We start from the raw sequence: 18,655 nt of genomic DNA on the forward strand, positions 1-18,655 counted from the left end.
CTTGTGTAAACACATTCCCTTCCCCTCTGACACATATTTAGGAATCCCCAATTGCTACTTTGCCCTTTAACAGCCTACTACTGAAGTATGACAGACTGAATTAAATATAAATGTGTCATATAAAACAATGACCCGCTACGATAGAACTGTGTTTTGACCACTGCCGTCCAATAGGAGAAAACTGTACAAATATACAAACATTGCGGGACAGCTGCAGCTGTTAACTAACTGGTACTGGACTGTTGAATCCCTAGAGAGATTTTGAAAACCAAGGAACCTAACATTGTTTTTACTCCAACCCTAAGATAATCATCAACATATAACCAATAGTATATTTTTTGCATGGACAATTCTTACGAAATCTGTGTGTATTTAGTCCTCTGATAGTTTCAAGGTGTCTTCTGGTTCTTGAATATTATCTTGTTTGATCTTGTTCTGGAGGAAGAAAAAGTTAAATGTCATTTAATGCCAATGATTACTTCAGGAATGTTTCCATAGGTTGTTTGCTTTACTATGTGATTACAGTATTGATAATGCAACTGAGAAAAAAAATATATATATATATTATTTATATATATATATATATATATATATTTTTTTTTTAGTGAGGCCTCCAACAACAGTTTATAGCATTCATTCTGAATATCAGTTGGCCGCACATACATCTCTGGTAGCCATGACTTGTTGATTTGTGCAATACACACTTTAGCATCATGACTGTGTGAGAACATCCAGTGACTCTTACCAGCACTGGGATTTACATATATGTAGTAGAGAATTACCCTCCCTGTTTATTTGCACTGTGTACACTTGAATCTATGTTGTGATCAGATTAATTTCTGATGGGTCCTGTATTATTCATCTGAAGGGGTCAGATTTCTAGCTCAGTTTTCAGGTTTATTTATAGATTACCTTTTATCGGAAATGTATCAGATTTAAACATTTGCTTTCTTGGAACATTCCACTCATCTGCTTCCTGAACAGGATATGAAAATAATGACTTCCTTTCTTTATTGGAGTGTCGATTACAACCGTTCTGGGATCAAATTCTTTGGGATCAAATGCTTACATAGGTGAATTCATTGTTGTATTTTAGTGAGAAGGGATGCTACAACTATACTGTGATTATTTCCTCTCTTATGGTGGAGCCCCATTTTCTGCCTTCGCATAAATATAGAAGGGTGCACTTTTCAGTGGCTTAAAGATATACTATCGGTTTCTCTTACTTTTCAGGAAAATACCGTACACTCTCCATCTATTCAATGACCAAAATTACCTTTAAGAAACAACAAAAAAAGTCTATAACACTATACCTATTCTGGGCTGAAAATAATTTGGGGAATTCTGAATTCCCAGTGATTGGTTTTTAAGCAATCCCTTACTTAGAAATTAATAAATTAACAAGTGATTATCATTCCGAAAATGGGGTGGCAAGTTTAATAGAGCGCTGACCTTAAATGGGGATTGAGATGCTGACTCAAAAGGTTGATGTTAATAATAATTACAAATAAAAACCTCAAAATCCCTTTCATGCAGTATACATTCTTGTTTTTAGACTATGACCTTCTGCATCTCTAGGTTCTTGAAGCCACAAAGCTATATCTACAGTAACTTTATTTCTGTCTTGTACAGACTGTAATGGATATGCATTGCAGGTTTTTTTTAGGGGCTTTTCATTTCACGTGTTGAATACTCATTGTCCACGAGACAACAACATATTGTCTAGCATAGGATGCAATTGAACAACATCAGAGCTGTGTGTTTGTACAAGCCTATCCTCGTATTTGTGATCCACAGACCCGGACCATCCCTAAGGCTGAACATGAACTGAGTTTCAGATCTTTGTATCCGGAATGCTCTCCCCAATTACATCCAACAGTCTATATATGTTCACTTGCCTTTCTTTCATAGAGGTACCTCACAGCACTGTATGGTAACTTTTTCCAACGCCAGTCTTCCCTCCTGAATAGATAGTGGTCTTTCTCTATGCCACCCCCTTTATAACATGAACCCCATATTTCTGCCAATTCTAATGCCAGTCCCAGACATGGCAGTGTATTGAGAGAGTACTGTGTCCCTTTTAAAATCCTAGTTGAAATCTCTTGCGTTGGAATGTTTTCTTTTGTAAAGTGACTTCAGGTCAGTTGTCTTAATTCAGCATTACATACTTATGCAACCTGAAGAAAGGTCCATAGAAATGAAGGGAGCATTGTAAAATGATTTACTTCTGACAGAAGCGGCTATTTGAAACCAGCATGACTGAGAAGAAAAAAATCAATACCCAAGAGTACAAGTTACAATCCGTTGTCATTCCTGTATGAGTTTAAAAGTTTGCCTTGTCGAGTTGCATAACTGGTTTGAGTTAGGTCGCTGCTTCCTTCATATTTCCTCCGCTTACTGCCTTCAAGTAATGGTCTTGGCTCTGACGTCTGTCGTAAAAGAAATACTCCGTCACTTCTCAGGCAGCCTTTGTAGTGTGGTAGGACAGTTGTGTTATGCAGAATGACTAGCTCCAGGGTAAGTACCAGAGCTGGTTCTGCATTACCACAAACAAAACAAAAAAAGGTTAAGCTTTATGGTAATTCCCAGTAACAACATGACCAAACAATAAAGCAAAAGGATATCATCTTTACTGTATTGTATTAATGCAATCATGGTTCATAATTCAGAAGAGATAAGAAACAAATCAATCCAATGTAAGTAAATTGATCATTCAGAATTTTCCATTGTTTTTTTTTTTTATGTCCTGAAAATCTAGACAAATGTGTAATGCTAGTATTTTAATACGCATCTTGAAATGTGTTAAGTTGCTTTAGAATATTACATTAAAGGGAGATTTAAAATTATGGTTTTATGCATCTTTACATGTTTCTATATTATATAAGGAGCATGTATAGCACTCTTCCAGATTCATTCGATCAGACAAGCAACTTTTAAAACTTTCCAAATAATAGCAGATGTCAAAAGCCAGCATGCATGCTGTTTCAGTCAGCCCAAGTGTTAGCTTCTCATGTTCTTCCTCCTTGACCATTTGTCAGTGTCCACAGCTCATGAAAACCAGAGAAGACAGTTTTTCCTTTCTCCTTTCCAACAACAGAGGATATTAATGTGCAGTGGAGAGTCATGCAAGTAAACAATTCCATATTCAAAAAAGGGAAAAAATCCACAGCAATCACTGATCGTGGTGCACTTAACATTTGCATAACTTAAATAATGTCAATTGCCTATGCTGATTTTTATTAATAGGATAATGCATAATAATAATCAGTGTTGGTTTCTGAATCAAATGTGTTCACAAAGAAAATAGGAACTTTCTCATTCCGGTACAATCTACAGAAAGTATGTTTTGTTTTTTGTATAACTGGTTTAATTTGAAATGCCATCCAAACACCCCACCCTGCAGTGACTGTATTCTTGTCAATATTATTCCTTTTCAATTTTTGTCCAAAATTAAATGAAGACATTGACTTCTTTAGGTGCCCAAACCAAGCAAAAGCACACAATAAGAAAATGATCTAGGTACAAATGTATTGGTTTGTGTATGTATGTTCTCAGTGTACTCAGTTTCCTCATTATAATAACCAAAGAATATCCATGAAGACAACATGACGTATGTGAAAACACTGATGTAAAATATAAATCGGTGAAACAGGAATGCAATACCTTGTCAAAAATACAATGCACATTTTATATTATACTGTAAAAACATTTTTGGACACCGCAGACCTAAGAGGAGCTCTCTCTAATGCGGTTGTGAAAGACAGGGGTGACATAAGAAAATGTGCATCGTTACTTGCCCTTAGCATTCCAACTGACTTCTAATGAATATCTTAAAATTGTGTTAGTAAAAATCACTCCATCATTACTATCACTGTGTAAAACAGTGAATCACTACCTCAGTGGTGATAATGAGTCAAGTTGCTGTGGGGAAGATGAATCCAGTTCCTTTGTCATTTTTCAGCTCTCCAGGAACTTAGGATACAACCCATCCTGCAATCCTGAAAGATTGTTCATGCTGGCTTTTGACATCCACCTTCATTTGTCAAGTGTTTAACTTTAAAAGACCTCTTCAGTCCTCACATTGCCTCCTTTCTCTAGGGTCTTCTCCTTTTCAGCTCATCAAAGCATTACACACACACTAAGCACAACTTTTCTATGTCCTGGTGAGCACCCACCAAAGAATGGTAATAAAACCAATTCACGTCTAGGACAACTGGAAGCTGTTAGAGATTAGAAAATGCTGGCAGATGTTGGTCAACTGCTTATATTTCTTCCTGAAATTGCCACCTTCGACCAGACATTGTCTTGTGGTCTGAGTCAGCATGCTTTGTTCACCTGGTCGAATTAACGGTCGTGGGAGGATGCTGTTGATGCAGTCGATTAGCAGACTTGAGCTGTTGGTATCTTGGATGTTTCTGCTTGAAGCATCTAAAAGAACTGATGTCATCTGTTTGAACATTGTAAATTCATGTCAATGGAACTAATTTGCTTTGATATGTCTGGTGGCCTTTAGTAATGACCTATTATTATTATTATTATTATTATTATTATTATTATTATTATTACTTATTGGCAGACGCCCTTATCCAGGGCCATTTACAGGTTACAAATTAAGCATTCATAGAAAGTACAATTTAAGAGTTACGAAAGTACAGTTTAATTATTTTTTTTAAGTTCATGCAAGTTCAAAGAGGTAACAAGTGCAGAGGGGAGGGGAAGGGAAGTAGAAAAAATCACAAATATAGTAGTCTAGTCTTTAAAATTAAACCTGAAAGGAGAGGTAAATTACCCAGTTGTTACAATTACTTTTTTGTTTTGGTTTTACAAATCCCAGCAAACCAGATTGTAGCAACAGCCCTTTTGCTTTTGGCAGTGCTTAGTCTTGTAAAATTGTAGGCTGTAAACCTGCACGTTCAACATGTAGGTCTTCTTGGCAATTGATCTGAACAGCAGTTTGTACGGAAAGCCTGCTTCTCTTTTGGTTGTAAAGTTTCCTTTAGCACAACCCTTGTGCTGTTGCTATACTAACTTATTCTCACCGGGTGGAGGATGAAAGATACCTCAACATTGCCGTATACTAAAGAAATGCAGTTTCTGTTAATATTAACTAAATCTCTTACATAATTTTGGAAATAAATCAAATCCCAGACCGAAACGTAGCAATCAACACTTCTGACGAAAGTACAGCAGGAAATGTACATTGTTTTCAGGGTTGTAGGCTGTAATATAGCCAGCCTATATGACTATTACTCACCGAATAACAATTTTAAGTAAAGGAACACATACATAAATAACACGTATGATGATGATATTGTGCGAATAATATCTTGCATTGCATCACTTCCATGGCTTGTTCTTGAATGTTATCTGACGTCAGTTTGATGGCTTTTTGCAGGAGATGCGCTCACCAATGGTTAACTGCCTATGCAGCGCCACTTGATGAAATGCCAGTTCACTGCCAATAGTGAAGTGGAAGAACCAGAAGGAGAAACTTGACGGGGAAGTAGGTCCAGAGGCGGAGACCCCAGGAGAGTACACGCCAGGAAATCACAGCTTAAAGGTCGTTTTGTGTTGAAGGAAATCATTAAGCCCAACAGACGAATGTAAAAGTGGAATTTTTATAACTTAACTAACTAGCTTTTGAGTGAAAGAGCGTCGTGTCAGTTGGTGGTGAGAGATGAGCAGAGCCATTCTAGTGGATTGTCCCATTGAGCACTTGCTTATGCTGACAGTTTTTAACAAGGCACATTGTGATTTGAATTGATTTGAACAATGATCTGCTTCCTATTAGATTAGCCTACATTATATATATATATATATATATATATATATATATATATATATATATATATATATATATATATATATATATATATATTTTTTTTTTAAGTTGTCTAGTATAAAACATATAGCCACTTTTACATAATAATGCATTGTTGTTTTTATTACTAAATTATATATAATATACCTTTTTTCTTTCATTGTAGTTGACTACTGCATTAGAAACTATTCATTGCGAAGTTTTGGGAATTTAAGGACCAAACGTATTTTACACAATCTATTTTCTTAGTCTGTATTGCTAACTGGATTAATTTAACTGTCGTACATATATACAGATGATGGAAAGGGAATACAGAAGTCTATGGTGATATATTAAGCATATCTTATGTTACAGCCAATTATGTGACCACTCCGTTACTTTCAACCCAGGTCCTGATGACTTGTCTGTGCAATAGGGGGCGCAAATGTAGCCTGATAGCTCCATGGATGTACAATTTGTACAATTAGTGAATACATGGATGTATTTCATAATAATAATAATAATAATAATAATAATAAAGAATATAGATATATACTACTGTGGGTATGTGTTTATATCTTGTTTTTTTATTAAATAAGTGAAATAGCAACTTAATTATTTAACTTAATCTACAACATAAATACAATGAAATACGTTTGTTTACATAATATGAACTGGACTCTGGGTTTCAAAAGTTGTACTTAAGGGTGATATATGTATATTATAGCATTACAACTAATGTATATGTATAAGTTTTATATATATAAACAAATATAGGCTACATTACATTTAACATCTATGTTGTCGCAACAATTGTTGACTTTATTCTTTAATAGTATTATTGTTTTACTAAATAACCAAGTCATGAAAAATTACGCAAGTTTAGGTTATCATGGGTCAGACTTGATTAAAAACTCATAATAGTCTGTGTTAAACGTTTACAACAGGTATGGACTAATTAAAACATGGAAAACGGAAGTAGGGAGTAATTTCCTTCTAGACTATTTTTCAGCCGTCGGGTTTCCCCATTAGAAAGGTGTCAGGTAGGCTATAAATGCCGGCAACAAGTGATGGCAGTGTTCAAAAACAAGAAGACACTCAACACAGCAGCAACACTGGGAACTGTTCAGTGTCCGGCACAACCTCACTGCACCAATGGAGAAGGTACGTCCAGCTGCAAACTGACCAACAGTTTAGGTCATTTTTACTTATTATTATTTTATTAATAATATTATTTTGAATTATTAGTATTATTAGTAGTAGTATTATTTGCATTAGAATTGTTATTACATAGTTTTCGTAAATTTTAAAACCAACCAATGTAAATTAAATAAAAAAGCTATAATAATAATAATAATAATAATTATTATTATTATTCAGTAATTCAAATTGTAATGTTTTCTTTTTTAATTGCAGATTACAGTTCTAGTCGTGTTGTCCATGCTTGGTTTGGTGGGTGGGACCCGCTGCTACACCGAGGGTGACAAAATCAAGACTAGGTATCAGAAGATATTCAAGATGCCCATATACAACAAACACTTAACTGTGAATGCCGGCAAGGATTTGCGATGCCCTGATTACAATCGCATCCGTCCGGCGGAGGACTACAGCAGCCGCTCCATTTCCCCCTGGCGGTACAGGTAAATCTTCCAATAGGTCGCGTCCAAGCTGCGCAGATGTCCGCAGTTCTGCGCTGCTCCGCCAGTGGGATCGGTGGGATTCTGCAGAGCTGCGCAGAACTGCGGGAATGTGCGCTACAAGAGCGCGACCACAGCTTGACACGACAGGTGCACTTTTCTGGGGGCGTAGCTCTTAGATGTGCGTGTTTGGTTTTCTACCTAATCTACCTAAGTGTGGCTGTTAGGTCACTTTGCTGTCTGTGTTTTTACCTCTTTGGCATAAAGGCGCACAGGAATTTATATGAGAATAAATGAACAGCCGAAACGGAGAACACAGTAATACAACGAGGCGAAAATGAAAAGTATCCACATTCAACCGCGGTTTGAATGAGTGAGACGATGGCTGACAGGAATATTCCTGAGGAAGAATTACAATGTAGTCTTATGTATTCGAAAGAAGACAAGAAACACATTCCGATTCCATTTGTTTGATTTTAACGCCGTTTTCTGTCTTTCTTCCGCTCTTTCCTTTGGTTGTTGTCTCGTCAAGGATCGACGTGGATGAGAACAGATACCCGAGGAAGCTGGCCTTTGCCCAGTGCCTGTGTAAGGGCTGTATAGTTGGCTCCAATTTGACAGAAAGTAACTCCCACGTCTCCGTTACTGTCACTCAAACCCTGATGGTGCTGAAGAAGACGGCCTGTAAGGGCGACAAAACCCCGGGATCAAGGAAGTTTTCTTTAAAAGTTGAATACATTTCAGTCCCCGTGGCTTGCACTTGCGTGTTACCGAAATATTAACCTCTTATAGAGGAAACAATATGTACTTTAAAAACTACTTATGTAGTGGCATACGTCACGTTATTTCTGTTGTGTTTGTTTTAAAATGCAGTTTTCATTCAAATGTAAGTCGGAACAATAGACCAGTTGCTTATATATATATAAGCTATGGAAAATAAAATAAAATAAAAAATATACGATGTATATACGATGTATATATTGCCCTTACATCGTTGCATTCAGAGTCATTCATGTATGTCTGTATTTATTTATTTATTTATTTATTTATTTAGGCTATTTATTTATTTATTGTATGTATTTATTTATTGTAGTAAAATAATTTAATTGTTCTTGTAACTTATTACATTGTTTGTAATTTAAACAAATGTGTTTATTTATTCGTGTTGTTCACATTAAAATGAACTGCATGAATACGCCTGGACACAATTTAATATAATTATGTGACTATTATATTTATTTATCTAGAACATTTAATGTTTTATGGAAGCATTAGAAGAAAATATTCTTAAACGTCAGTATATTGGAGGATATGTATGGCTGTACTAGTACTTGTATCCATATGAAATAAACCACTTTGAGTGAAAATATGTTTTGCATGTTCTTTTTATTGTAATGTCTTCTACAATGTTTCATAACGAACTGTATGATTTCCTGGGTCAGAGGAGAAGCGCAGCCCCACGCACAGCAGTGCGAACCGGCTGCATGACGCACTTCTCAATGCGACGCCGCAGAGCTGAGGGCGCGCTCTTGTAGCGCCGTTTCCGCAGCTCTGCGCAGATCTGCAGAATCCCACCGATCCCATTGGCGGAGCAGCGCAGATCCGTGCAGAACTGCGGACATCTGCGCTACAATAACGCGACCTGAAATGTGCAATTCCTGTCAGTGACAAGAGAAGCATGTCGGCGGTTTTCGTGGAGGCGCTCAATATCCTTATTAAACCAGTCGCAGGTCAGTGTGCATGGGGACGTTAATATCAATATATTTGATATTTTGCAGTGTGAGTAGGAAATACAGCGAGCTGAGAGTAAGCGATCCCAGGGAAATAAAGTGGCGTTTATTTATTTTTCCAAAGCGAATTACGCTTCTCGTTACAATCTGCTGGTCGTACTTTTAAATTGTGCTTTTCTGCACGAATACAGTTTAGATAAATAGACATTTAAATGCGTGTTTTTGAAGAATACGTATTTGAACTTTCACGCTATGAGTATGAATTGGCAGTGATAAAACACTTGTTGAAAATGTTGAATACAGTTTATCTCTGCAATTGATTAGAAACCCTTAATGATATCAATATGGATGAGAAACTTTATACAATAGGTTAGTACAATTACATTATGAATAATCTGTCTATGGAAAACCAATTCATATTGATTCAACAGCGAAAATTGTAAATGCAATTCTGCGTTTCAGTGGTACGTTTTATATCACTTATTAATCATGGTGTGGAAAGCAATTGATGAATGTATCTTTAAACATTAAATCTGAATATGTTGGTTTGTAAAAATAATAATAATAATAAAACATATTGTAATAAAGTTGTGTATGAGCTTTGTGAATGGCTTTTCTCCAAAAGTCGACACAAACTGTGGTTTATTAAAATGTAGAAACTGTTTCAGTCATGTCACTTTATACAATGAAATATGAATTCAGTTTCAAAGTATATCTCCACCTGCTGTTCATAGTTGTATGTTGTAGTTGAAGGCACTATTTTAAATGTAGTTTGCATAGGAAGGTGATACATTCTTTACACAAAATAATACTGAATAATGTCAATGACCAGTTTATTACCATGTATTGCACATCCAAGTTTTAGGCAAATGCAGATTTTTCAGTTCTGTTGGAAGTGGGAAGACAATCGTGTTACATTTTAACAAACTTTATTGTTAGTGTAATTTTTCATTTTAAGGTGACTGCAGCTCTGTGAAAAAATACAACACCATCACAACTACAGATATAAGGCTAACACGTCTCTGTAATATGTCAGCTTCATGTAGAAATGTGTTTGCGTTGCGTAGGAATGATGTTTCCTGTAATTATGCTGCTGGTTTGTCTATTCTCTTCAATTACTTTTCATTTTTAAAAACCAAAAGAGGTTACCTTTTCTAATCATACCAACACTTAATAGCCCTCCTTCAGGCTACAATATTCACTTTGTTTCTTTCTTTTTCTTCTCAATATCATTAAGGCTGAGGTACTGTATAGTACAGTGTTGTGCAGGAGGCACGGGCAGTATTTCTTAGTTTGCTGTCGTATTCCCCTCCCATTTGAAGTTCTACTTTTTATCGCTCTCCCCTTAGAGTCTAGTGGCAGCAGTACGAACACAAAAGATGGGGCCTCTCTGCAGAAAATGCTGCAGGCCAACCTCACATTGCTGGAGGAGAAGCTGCACGGTGATCCCAGATTCCAGGACGTCCAGGGCGTCAGGGCGCAGGTGAGGGAGAGGCTGGCCTGGTGTGAATGGTCTCAAGATGTCACCTGGAATTTTGTGGTGGAGTGCCTGCTATTACTGCTGAGCCTGAAGCACTGCCTAAAGAGCTTGTTGGAGTCTTTTGTCCCCACGAAACCCAACCAGAGGACTCCAGAAGCCGCCCCAGCTCTGCCACCAGATGTCCTGAGTATCACGCAGCAAAAGACGGTGGGCTCTGGCCTGCAGTTTGTGGTCACACTTGGCATCTGTCCCTACCTCTTACCTGGGGTGGGCGTCCCTCTCAGCCGGAGGTCTGCCTTCGGAGCAGCAGTGGAGAGCGCAGTGTTCCGAGATGTGGCCCCCGATGGCTCTCGCAGGCTCTTCACCTCCTGTTCGGCGTTGCTGGAGCTGGTGGAAGTCTCGTCCCTGGGTACCCTGGTCCTCACCCGACACCTGGGAGATATCCTGGCAGGACTGTGCCAGCTGGGACATTGCCCGACCAGATCCAGGGCACAGCTGGCTGTCCTCACAGAGAAAGCCAAGGTAATGTCATGTCTGTCAATCAAGCAGTACATTACTTCACCATCATGGGTACACAGCTCTGGTCATGGAGGGGTTTTTTGTGTTTGTTTCAGATTAGTAAATTGGTCCATTATCACAGTTGCTTATGTTTATAGTCTATGGGAAATGTGATCACACATCTGAGGACACAACTGTGGTCCTGCAGTGTCACATTATATGCTGTTAGTGTCTTTAAGAAATGGGAAATGTTGTGAAGAGGGTCCAATTTCAACGTTGCAATTTTGGTGTAACCTATGTAATGCTGCTCATTGTCTAACGTACCATGTGCCTAAACTATTATGCCCAGAGCAAAAACATCAAAACCAGATACCCAATAGAAATTGCAAATAGATTTTTTTTGTTTGTTGATTCAACAATTAATGCAAATTCAATGTATTTATTGAACACGAGGGAGAGGGAAAATGATTACATCATTATCGTCAAAAAATCACATCACAATTGGACTACGTTCTTTATTTTCCACAAAAGCAGTGTGTTATAAAATAATTCACCCACAGGATAAAACTTCTCTGTAAAATAAATTAAATACAACAGTCTTACTTTAGACATGTCACCCTCTGTTTTGTCGCCATTCTGGCTGTAGTGGCCCCCATGTGACATCATTAAATATCATCATAGCCCAGCTCATCGCCCTGATGCACTAGCTGCCAAAAATATGATATTGGCACCATTGTCAGCAAGATTGTGTACCCATGTATGAATTTAAGCTTTGTGTATAGCTCCGGAGAGGCCAGGTGCAGTTTCTTCAAGGCCGTATAGAAAACAGGAGACAAAGGAGAAGTGTGTGATAAAGTTGGGGGTGCTTTAATAGTGATCTCAATGATGTCAGGTAATTGCCCAGTAACCAAGGGAGTAATCATCTGTATTATAGTGTTCTGTAGAAAAACTGTGGACAGGTCTTCCCAACCACACATCAGCTTCCACGGTAAGTTTCTCCCTATCAGATCTATCATAAAATATTTTTAAATTTGTATTTGTATGTACAGGTGCCTCAATAGAGTCTTCCTAAGTTTTTCCTAAGTAAAGTACTGTAGGTGTAAGAGGTGTGAGAATTGTACTTCTCATAATTATCCACTAGAGAGTGCTGTTGATGTTTCCAACTCTCTTACAGTATGGGAACTTGTGCTAAGACACTCACATTTGTGTTGACAGCAAACAAAATTGAGCATTATCATAGGTTGCATCTGACATTCACTAGAAATGTCTTCATGTAACAGTGATACATTAAAGCCAATGTAAGAACAAAGATGTACAGCGACAAAACAGGATTGTGAATAATGTATTTATGCTGAAAATTAACTTGTATATTTAATTATTGATTTGGAATGATGGGGAACTCACAGCAGTGTCAAATACTGACACATTACCAGATGAGAGTTAAACAAGGCATTCACTGCTCTCATAGGACTTGCGTCTTCAATGATTATTCCTTTTAGTTTTCTTTTTAAAGGAGTTCTTTTAAATATTTAATTGATGTATTTGTCGTGTTTCCTGTGATTACCTTCAATGTATTAAAAAGTTTGATGAATTAAGAACCACAATCTAGATTATCACTTGCTACTGAAATATGTAATCCCCTGCCTCACCGTTAGGTGGCAATAATGGAAAGGAATAGCAAAGCATCCGATAAAGAGAATTACACAATCTGCAGTACAGAGTAAATTTTCTCTTCGCCAGCATTTTAATTATCCACAAATGCCCATTGAGGTCATGTTAGTGATGGGCTAGGATATGTCAGAGTTCAATTTTAATAGACTACCTCTAAGAAGATATGTATTAGAGTATTAACTGGATGTAATGCCTTTGTATTACTAATTATTTATTCCTTTTATTAAGAGATGTCTTGCAACCATTGCTGAGAAAGAATATTCCTTAGTTTCTGTTTCTGTGTATGTAAAGTACAAAACAAATATGAAAATGTGTATTTGATCTTGATTGGCTAATGGTTCTTGCTTTACAGGAGATTGGTAAGGAAGAACGCATGAGTTGTAAAAGGGCACTGCAGGGGCTGCTGGGAAAAGTCTACCAGCCAATCGTCATCAAGGAGCTATTAATTCTACAAGGTGGTCCCAAACAGGTGTGTCATTGGAATGAGCCATTTAGAGCTTTGGTAACTTATTTACAATAGATTTTGCTAAAAAGATCATCCATGCTATTAAAGTTGAACATCTTACTTTCTTGTATTTATCAGTGCATTAATAGACCTAGTAATATCAGCTGGTATTTATTTTGTATTGAGCAAATGTGAATATGTGGAATTGGGGTTGTTTTCTCCCACAATATTATGATAACTTCCAGTAATCCCACATTCATAACCATACCCTCTCCGCATTTGTCTGTTTCTCACGTCCGCCCATCGTCAGTTCTGTTGCATTTCCAGCCAGTGCAGTTTCAAACGCAGTACTATCAAACGTGAATCGAAACAACTGTAAACTTCAAGTGTTGTGCAGTGAGTAATGTGAAGTATATTCAGTGCCAACATTACGTGGGCGAATAAACACAAAGTCCCCAAATTGAATGTCTCTTCAGTAGCAGGGTGTGCCTGATACTAATTAACAATTGTTGCTATATTTTATGGTAAGTTAAATTAACCCTATCCCACTATGTTGGATTTGTCATTATGATTAATCTATTTATTTTTGAAGGCTAATTGTTTTGCATGCCATCATATGTTTAGTGCAGCTACAACTGTTGGGTAGAAATGGGTGTCTGGAGCACACTAATTTTGCCATTGTTGGCTGTGACTGGGAATTCCCAGGGAGTACTTTTCTATTGTCAGGACACTGCTTGGGGGAAAATCGGAAGAGGCAACTCTATTTCCTGAGGTAAAAGAGGAGCATGTCCCTTATGGGCATGGAAATAATTTCTTGGCTCAGGAGTATCAGTCAATTAGCTTTATTTTTGAATGAATTCACACAGAGATCCTGCGTCTGGTTAGGACCACTAGGCCTGTTGATTTCCTGGTTACAAGCAGTTCTATTACCACAGAGTGGCTTCCAGTTGGAGTAGGCAGTGGTACAGAAGCAAAACAGCCAATAAAACATTCTGGGAAAATTCCACAACTTGCTACATCTTAAACTAGAAACTTTTATCTCGTCCTAAGATGTAGGAGCTGCTCAGCACATGGTATCGAGATCTTGTTCTCATCGAATTCGGTGGGTTCTCGTTTAAACTTGGCATTCACAAATGCTCAGAAGACAATGGACCAAAGGACAGTGTGCTCCTTGCATGTAAATAGAATTAATCTTACACACAGAATAAAAGCAATGATTATATGTATTCAGAAAAGCATTGAACATTCATATTAAAAAGCAGTGTTACACATATTAAAGAAAAGCATTGATCAGTTATATTAACCCTTCAGGTAGGGTCAACCATTCCCTCAGGTTTAAAATAACTTTAAAGCACTATGTAAACCAGAGCAGGAATCGCACTGAGCTCTCACACCATTTCAGTAGCTAAGATCTTATTTTCCTTTGTTAATCGCATGCTGCTGCCCAGTTAGAAGGCTGTACTAAGATACATAATATTCACACCACTGCACGCAGTCCTCACGTTAAGAGATCTCTTTCCTGTCTGCATATTACTATTCTATTTTGTAATAATGTTTTAGTTTTACAATGTATTTTTTGCATTAGTATGTCAGGTTTCTGTTCCAGAAATTAGAACTGCACAGCACTGCATTCCCTGAAATGTACAGCCAAGGTCAATTGCGAAAAATGGTAATTCCTTGAGGACTCCGCTAACGTGTTTTCTTCTCGCAGGTGAAGCTCGGTGCAGTGAGGGGCTCCAGGCAGCCCCTGGCCCCAGCGCCTCCTTGGCTGAGAAGCCTGTGTGGGCAGCTGCTCTCGGACAGACTCGCCCAGCCCAGCGGGGTGCAGGCGGTAGTCAGGGGGATTCTGGAAGGAGCTGGAGGTACTGGAGTCGAAGGCATGCTACTGATCCCATTGAAAAGTGTATTTGTCTGGGTCTGGATCAAACCCAATCATGGAAGGCAACGTTTGGGAGATGACACGCAAGATGCAAACAAAGCCAGTGTCACTTCATTTTGATTTAATTTGGTCCACAGGGAATTTATTGGAAACAGAATATTGTTACTGTTATCTTGTAATTTCATACTCTGTTTTTGTGTAATCATCAATGAAGCACAATTGTGTGATGCAGCCTAAAGAGGCAGTTGTTTGGGAATCTGTTTTCTGCAGCAGATGTGGATATAGGTATACATGCAGCACTGTAGATGAAAGTGGCAGTGCGGAGTAGTGGTTAGGGCTCTGGATTCATACACACAAATGAAATACACTTTCTGCACCCTGTCCTTAACAAAAGAAAGCAGAAGTCTTTTTAGTCATGAAAGTGTGATGTCAGGGCTGGTTAAGGTTTCTCCACCCTTTGAAGATGCTGTGATTCGTCACTCTCTCTGAACAGAAAACCAGGCTGTGGGTCTTATGTTTCCCTATCAAAGGAAGACAATTCAAATGTGTTTTGCTTGTAGCATTGTTGAGACAGGCGTAGCATTACACTATTGAACCAAACAAATGCATTTCTATTACAGAATAAACAGAAAAGGGAAAGTTAGAATATTGAGTGAGGCAATCATTATTTATAATAATCTCCCATGTAAAAGATGTTTATAAAATCAAATGCCTAACTCAGCAAAAAAGTGGCTAATGATTTAAAAGGTTTGCTTTTCAGTTAAGTCTTGTAATAACAACGAGCCAAACTGGCATTAAGACCAGAAGAGGAGGGATAATCAAAGTCTAGGACTGAAAAGCCCCGCTGCATAGAAACCTGTGTGATTAACCGAGTAACATCGTTTTTATTTTGGTCGTTGAGTAGGAAGTGTGTCAACATCTTTCTAGAATACAGTTAATGCAGATTTTGTAAAGTGAAGCAGCCCTATATTCACCCTTAAAAGCATATTGTAGTGCCACTTATTCATATGACCTAAAATACAGAGTGGGCAATTAAATATGATGAATATGTCACGAAAGAAAACTGAGCAAAGTAAAGCATATTTTTATTATAGCAGATGTTCAAGCATGGGGAATTGCTTCACACTATAGCGAGTCTACTTCACTATATACCATACACGGTACCACAGGTCTACTTCTGTGTCAGATAAAAATAGCCCACCCTGTATACATGCAAGTCCAAATGCTACATTGTGTTTGTACTGCTGTGTTTTCTTTGTTAAGGCCCTAATATTTGTCTTCTTTGACAGCAGGGGCAGTGGGAGGGATGGACGCAGAAGCAGCTGCATCGGACTGGAGGAAGTGTGACTCTGTGGCCAGGATATTGTCGGCCTGCCCCCAGCAGTCTCTGTCAGTGGACGACTATTACAGGCAGGTGTGCCCTCAGGTAAAGATGTTTACACAAACAAATGAGAAAAAACACTTAAGTCTCTTATTTCAGAAGAGACAAAATTAATTTGGTGGAACTAAACAATATGACAGTTAATGCACGGTTCTTGTGCATATTTTTAAAGTTTGGTGTATTTATGTATGCTTTAAAACAAGCATTGGAATTATGTTTTGTTAAATGCTTTAAAATAATACTCCAATTTGTATGTTTCTTCCTTTTGTATCAGCAAGAGATACAAAATTGAACAGATTTGCATTTCTTAACAAATAGTTCCTATTCTGACCAAAAATTATATTTTGTTACACCATGTAAATGTATTAATTATGGCATAGAGGCTATGTTGAGTATAACATTATTAAAAGCATTGATAATGCTGTATCTCGATTAATCAAATAATAGAAACAAATCGATTGAATATTAGACTATTATAAAACACATTTTTTTTATTGAAGTGAAAATTGTAGCTCTTTAATAGACTAAGCCAGTGTTTCCAAAGCTAGGTCCCCTGGACATACAGTCTCTCCTTGCTCCTGTTCCAACTAAGCTTTTAATTACTTAATTAGACCCCAAGTTAAACTGATAATCTTTCAAAATACTGTAAACCTTTTGCATTGTTTGCAGTTCTTAAAATGTTTTGGGACTTTAAGTGCCTTAGAAATGTTATTGGTAACTAGAAATCTATAGCTATTAAAGCTCTCACATTTAAATGGTTCTAATTAAGTAATTAGCCCAATTATATACCCATGAGCTCAGATTGCAAAGCTCAGAAGACATAGGAAAAGTGGGCCTAAGTGCAGTTCCTTGTCGCCAGTGTTTTGTTTGTTGTTGTCTGCCTGAGCAGGTTCTGGAGCTGTTGCACATCCGCGACAAGCTGACGGCCCTGCAGTTTCAGCGCGTGGCCACCACCACCGTACTCTCCATGATCCAGCAGCAGCACTCCCTGGCAGACGAGCACCTCCTCACACCGTTACTCTCTCCCCTCCTCCGCTGTCTCACTCTTGCAGGTTAGCACAACACAGTGCCCAGTTTCATACAAAATAGTATTAATAATCATACAAATCATTACACATCAAAACATTGAACAGTTAACAAATGAGACGAAGACATTCAGTACATTTTGCTCCTCAGCTTTGCTGCCACTTGTCTCCTTGTCCTTGTATCCAGTCGTGGCATTTCTGATTTTCTCAAACATAAATACCATTGTACAACTCTTTCCCTATTTATTTATTTTGCAAGAATGTATTATTTAAATCATAATTTAGACAAGTTTTATAATGTCTAGGTACATACATTCAGCTCATTTGCCTGAGAGAAATAAAGACTGCTTAATCAAGTCTCTAATTTTATAATCATGGATTTTCTGTTCTCGCATAAAACCGCAAGAGAATAAAGTTTCCAAAATTAACCGTGGCCAATTTGTTGTTGTTCTAAAATTAGACGGCTTAATTATTTTACAAACCGCTTCTTTTTTTAAACCCTCAGTTTGTTGGCTGAGTATGAAGAAACTGAGCAATGGCTTTCCATGCCTGTGTGTTTAATGCGTATTGACTTTCTTTCACAGCAAAAAGCCCCCTGGGTTTCTCTTGGCGTGAAGAGAAAAGTATCTCGTTCCACAGTGCTGTTGAGAATTATCTATGAGTAATTTATTGAACATCTCCAACGGATGTATTAAGGTTTCCACTGCTGAGATTTACAATTTCAAGTTTTATTTTAAGGAACCATTCCCAAAGCTGTGAATAATGGGGAGTGTGGGAGTTTAGGAAGGGGCTGAACGGTTGGGAAGGAAAGGCATTCTAAGACTTCGGCCGAGGCATTGCTTATTTCAGGTATTTGTTCGTTTGTTCTTTTCCAACAGAGGAGAAACCGAGTATGGTGTCTGTGAGCGAGTCTGATCTCTCGCAGTGCATTGAGGATCTTTTTAAGGTAAATGTAAAACACAATCTTTTAATTTTCATTTGTCTAAATTCAGGATTTCTGATAGCGATGTTTTTAACAACATGTAAAGAAGAGCTGCCGAGAGCTCTCATGATGTTGTGTGGTCAAGGCATTTCAGTGTCCAGTATTAGTGATAGGAGAGGCATTGATT

At 37.7% G+C, this 18,655-nt stretch overlaps 2 protein-coding genes across 3 annotated transcripts in view; both read left to right on the forward strand.

Annotated features, from left to right (window-relative positions):
* Positions 1-6,895: 6,895 nt before the first annotated feature.
* On the forward strand, positions 6,896-8,804 carry il17c (interleukin 17c). Its single transcript, XM_066712520.1, has 3 exons — positions 6,896-6,964; positions 7,217-7,440; positions 7,970-8,804. The coding sequence occupies exons 1-3, from the start codon at positions 6,956-6,958 to the stop codon at positions 8,217-8,219; spliced, it is 483 nt and encodes a 160-aa protein (XP_066568617.1). The 5' UTR covers positions 6,896-6,955; the 3' UTR covers positions 8,220-8,804.
* Positions 8,805-9,085: 281 nt separating this feature from the next.
* tango6 (transport and golgi organization 6 homolog (Drosophila)) overlaps positions 9,086-18,655 on the forward strand; it is a 48,441-nt gene continuing 38,871 nt past the window's right edge. Inside the window, exons 1-8 of one of the 2 annotated variants that reach the window (XM_066713978.1) lie at positions 9,086-9,167; positions 10,517-11,169; positions 12,080-12,133; positions 13,169-13,285; positions 14,973-15,123; positions 16,430-16,566; positions 17,411-17,573; positions 18,425-18,492. In XM_066713978.1, the coding sequence (XP_066570075.1) occupies positions 9,116-9,167; positions 10,517-11,169; positions 12,080-12,133; positions 13,169-13,285; positions 14,973-15,123; positions 16,430-16,566; positions 17,411-17,573; positions 18,425-18,492 (1,395 nt within the window). In that variant the 5' untranslated portion in view covers positions 9,086-9,115. The remainder of the gene's footprint in view (positions 9,168-10,516; positions 11,170-12,079; positions 12,134-13,168; positions 13,286-14,972; positions 15,124-16,429; positions 16,567-17,410; positions 17,574-18,424; positions 18,493-18,655) is intronic. The other variant, XM_066713979.1, reaches the window with a different exon arrangement.

Source organism: Amia ocellicauda, chromosome 9 (genome assembly GCF_036373705.1).
Source record: "Amia ocellicauda isolate fAmiCal2 chromosome 9, fAmiCal2.hap1, whole genome shotgun sequence".
NCBI classification, from domain to species: Eukaryota; Metazoa; Chordata; class Actinopteri; order Amiiformes; family Amiidae; genus Amia; species Amia ocellicauda.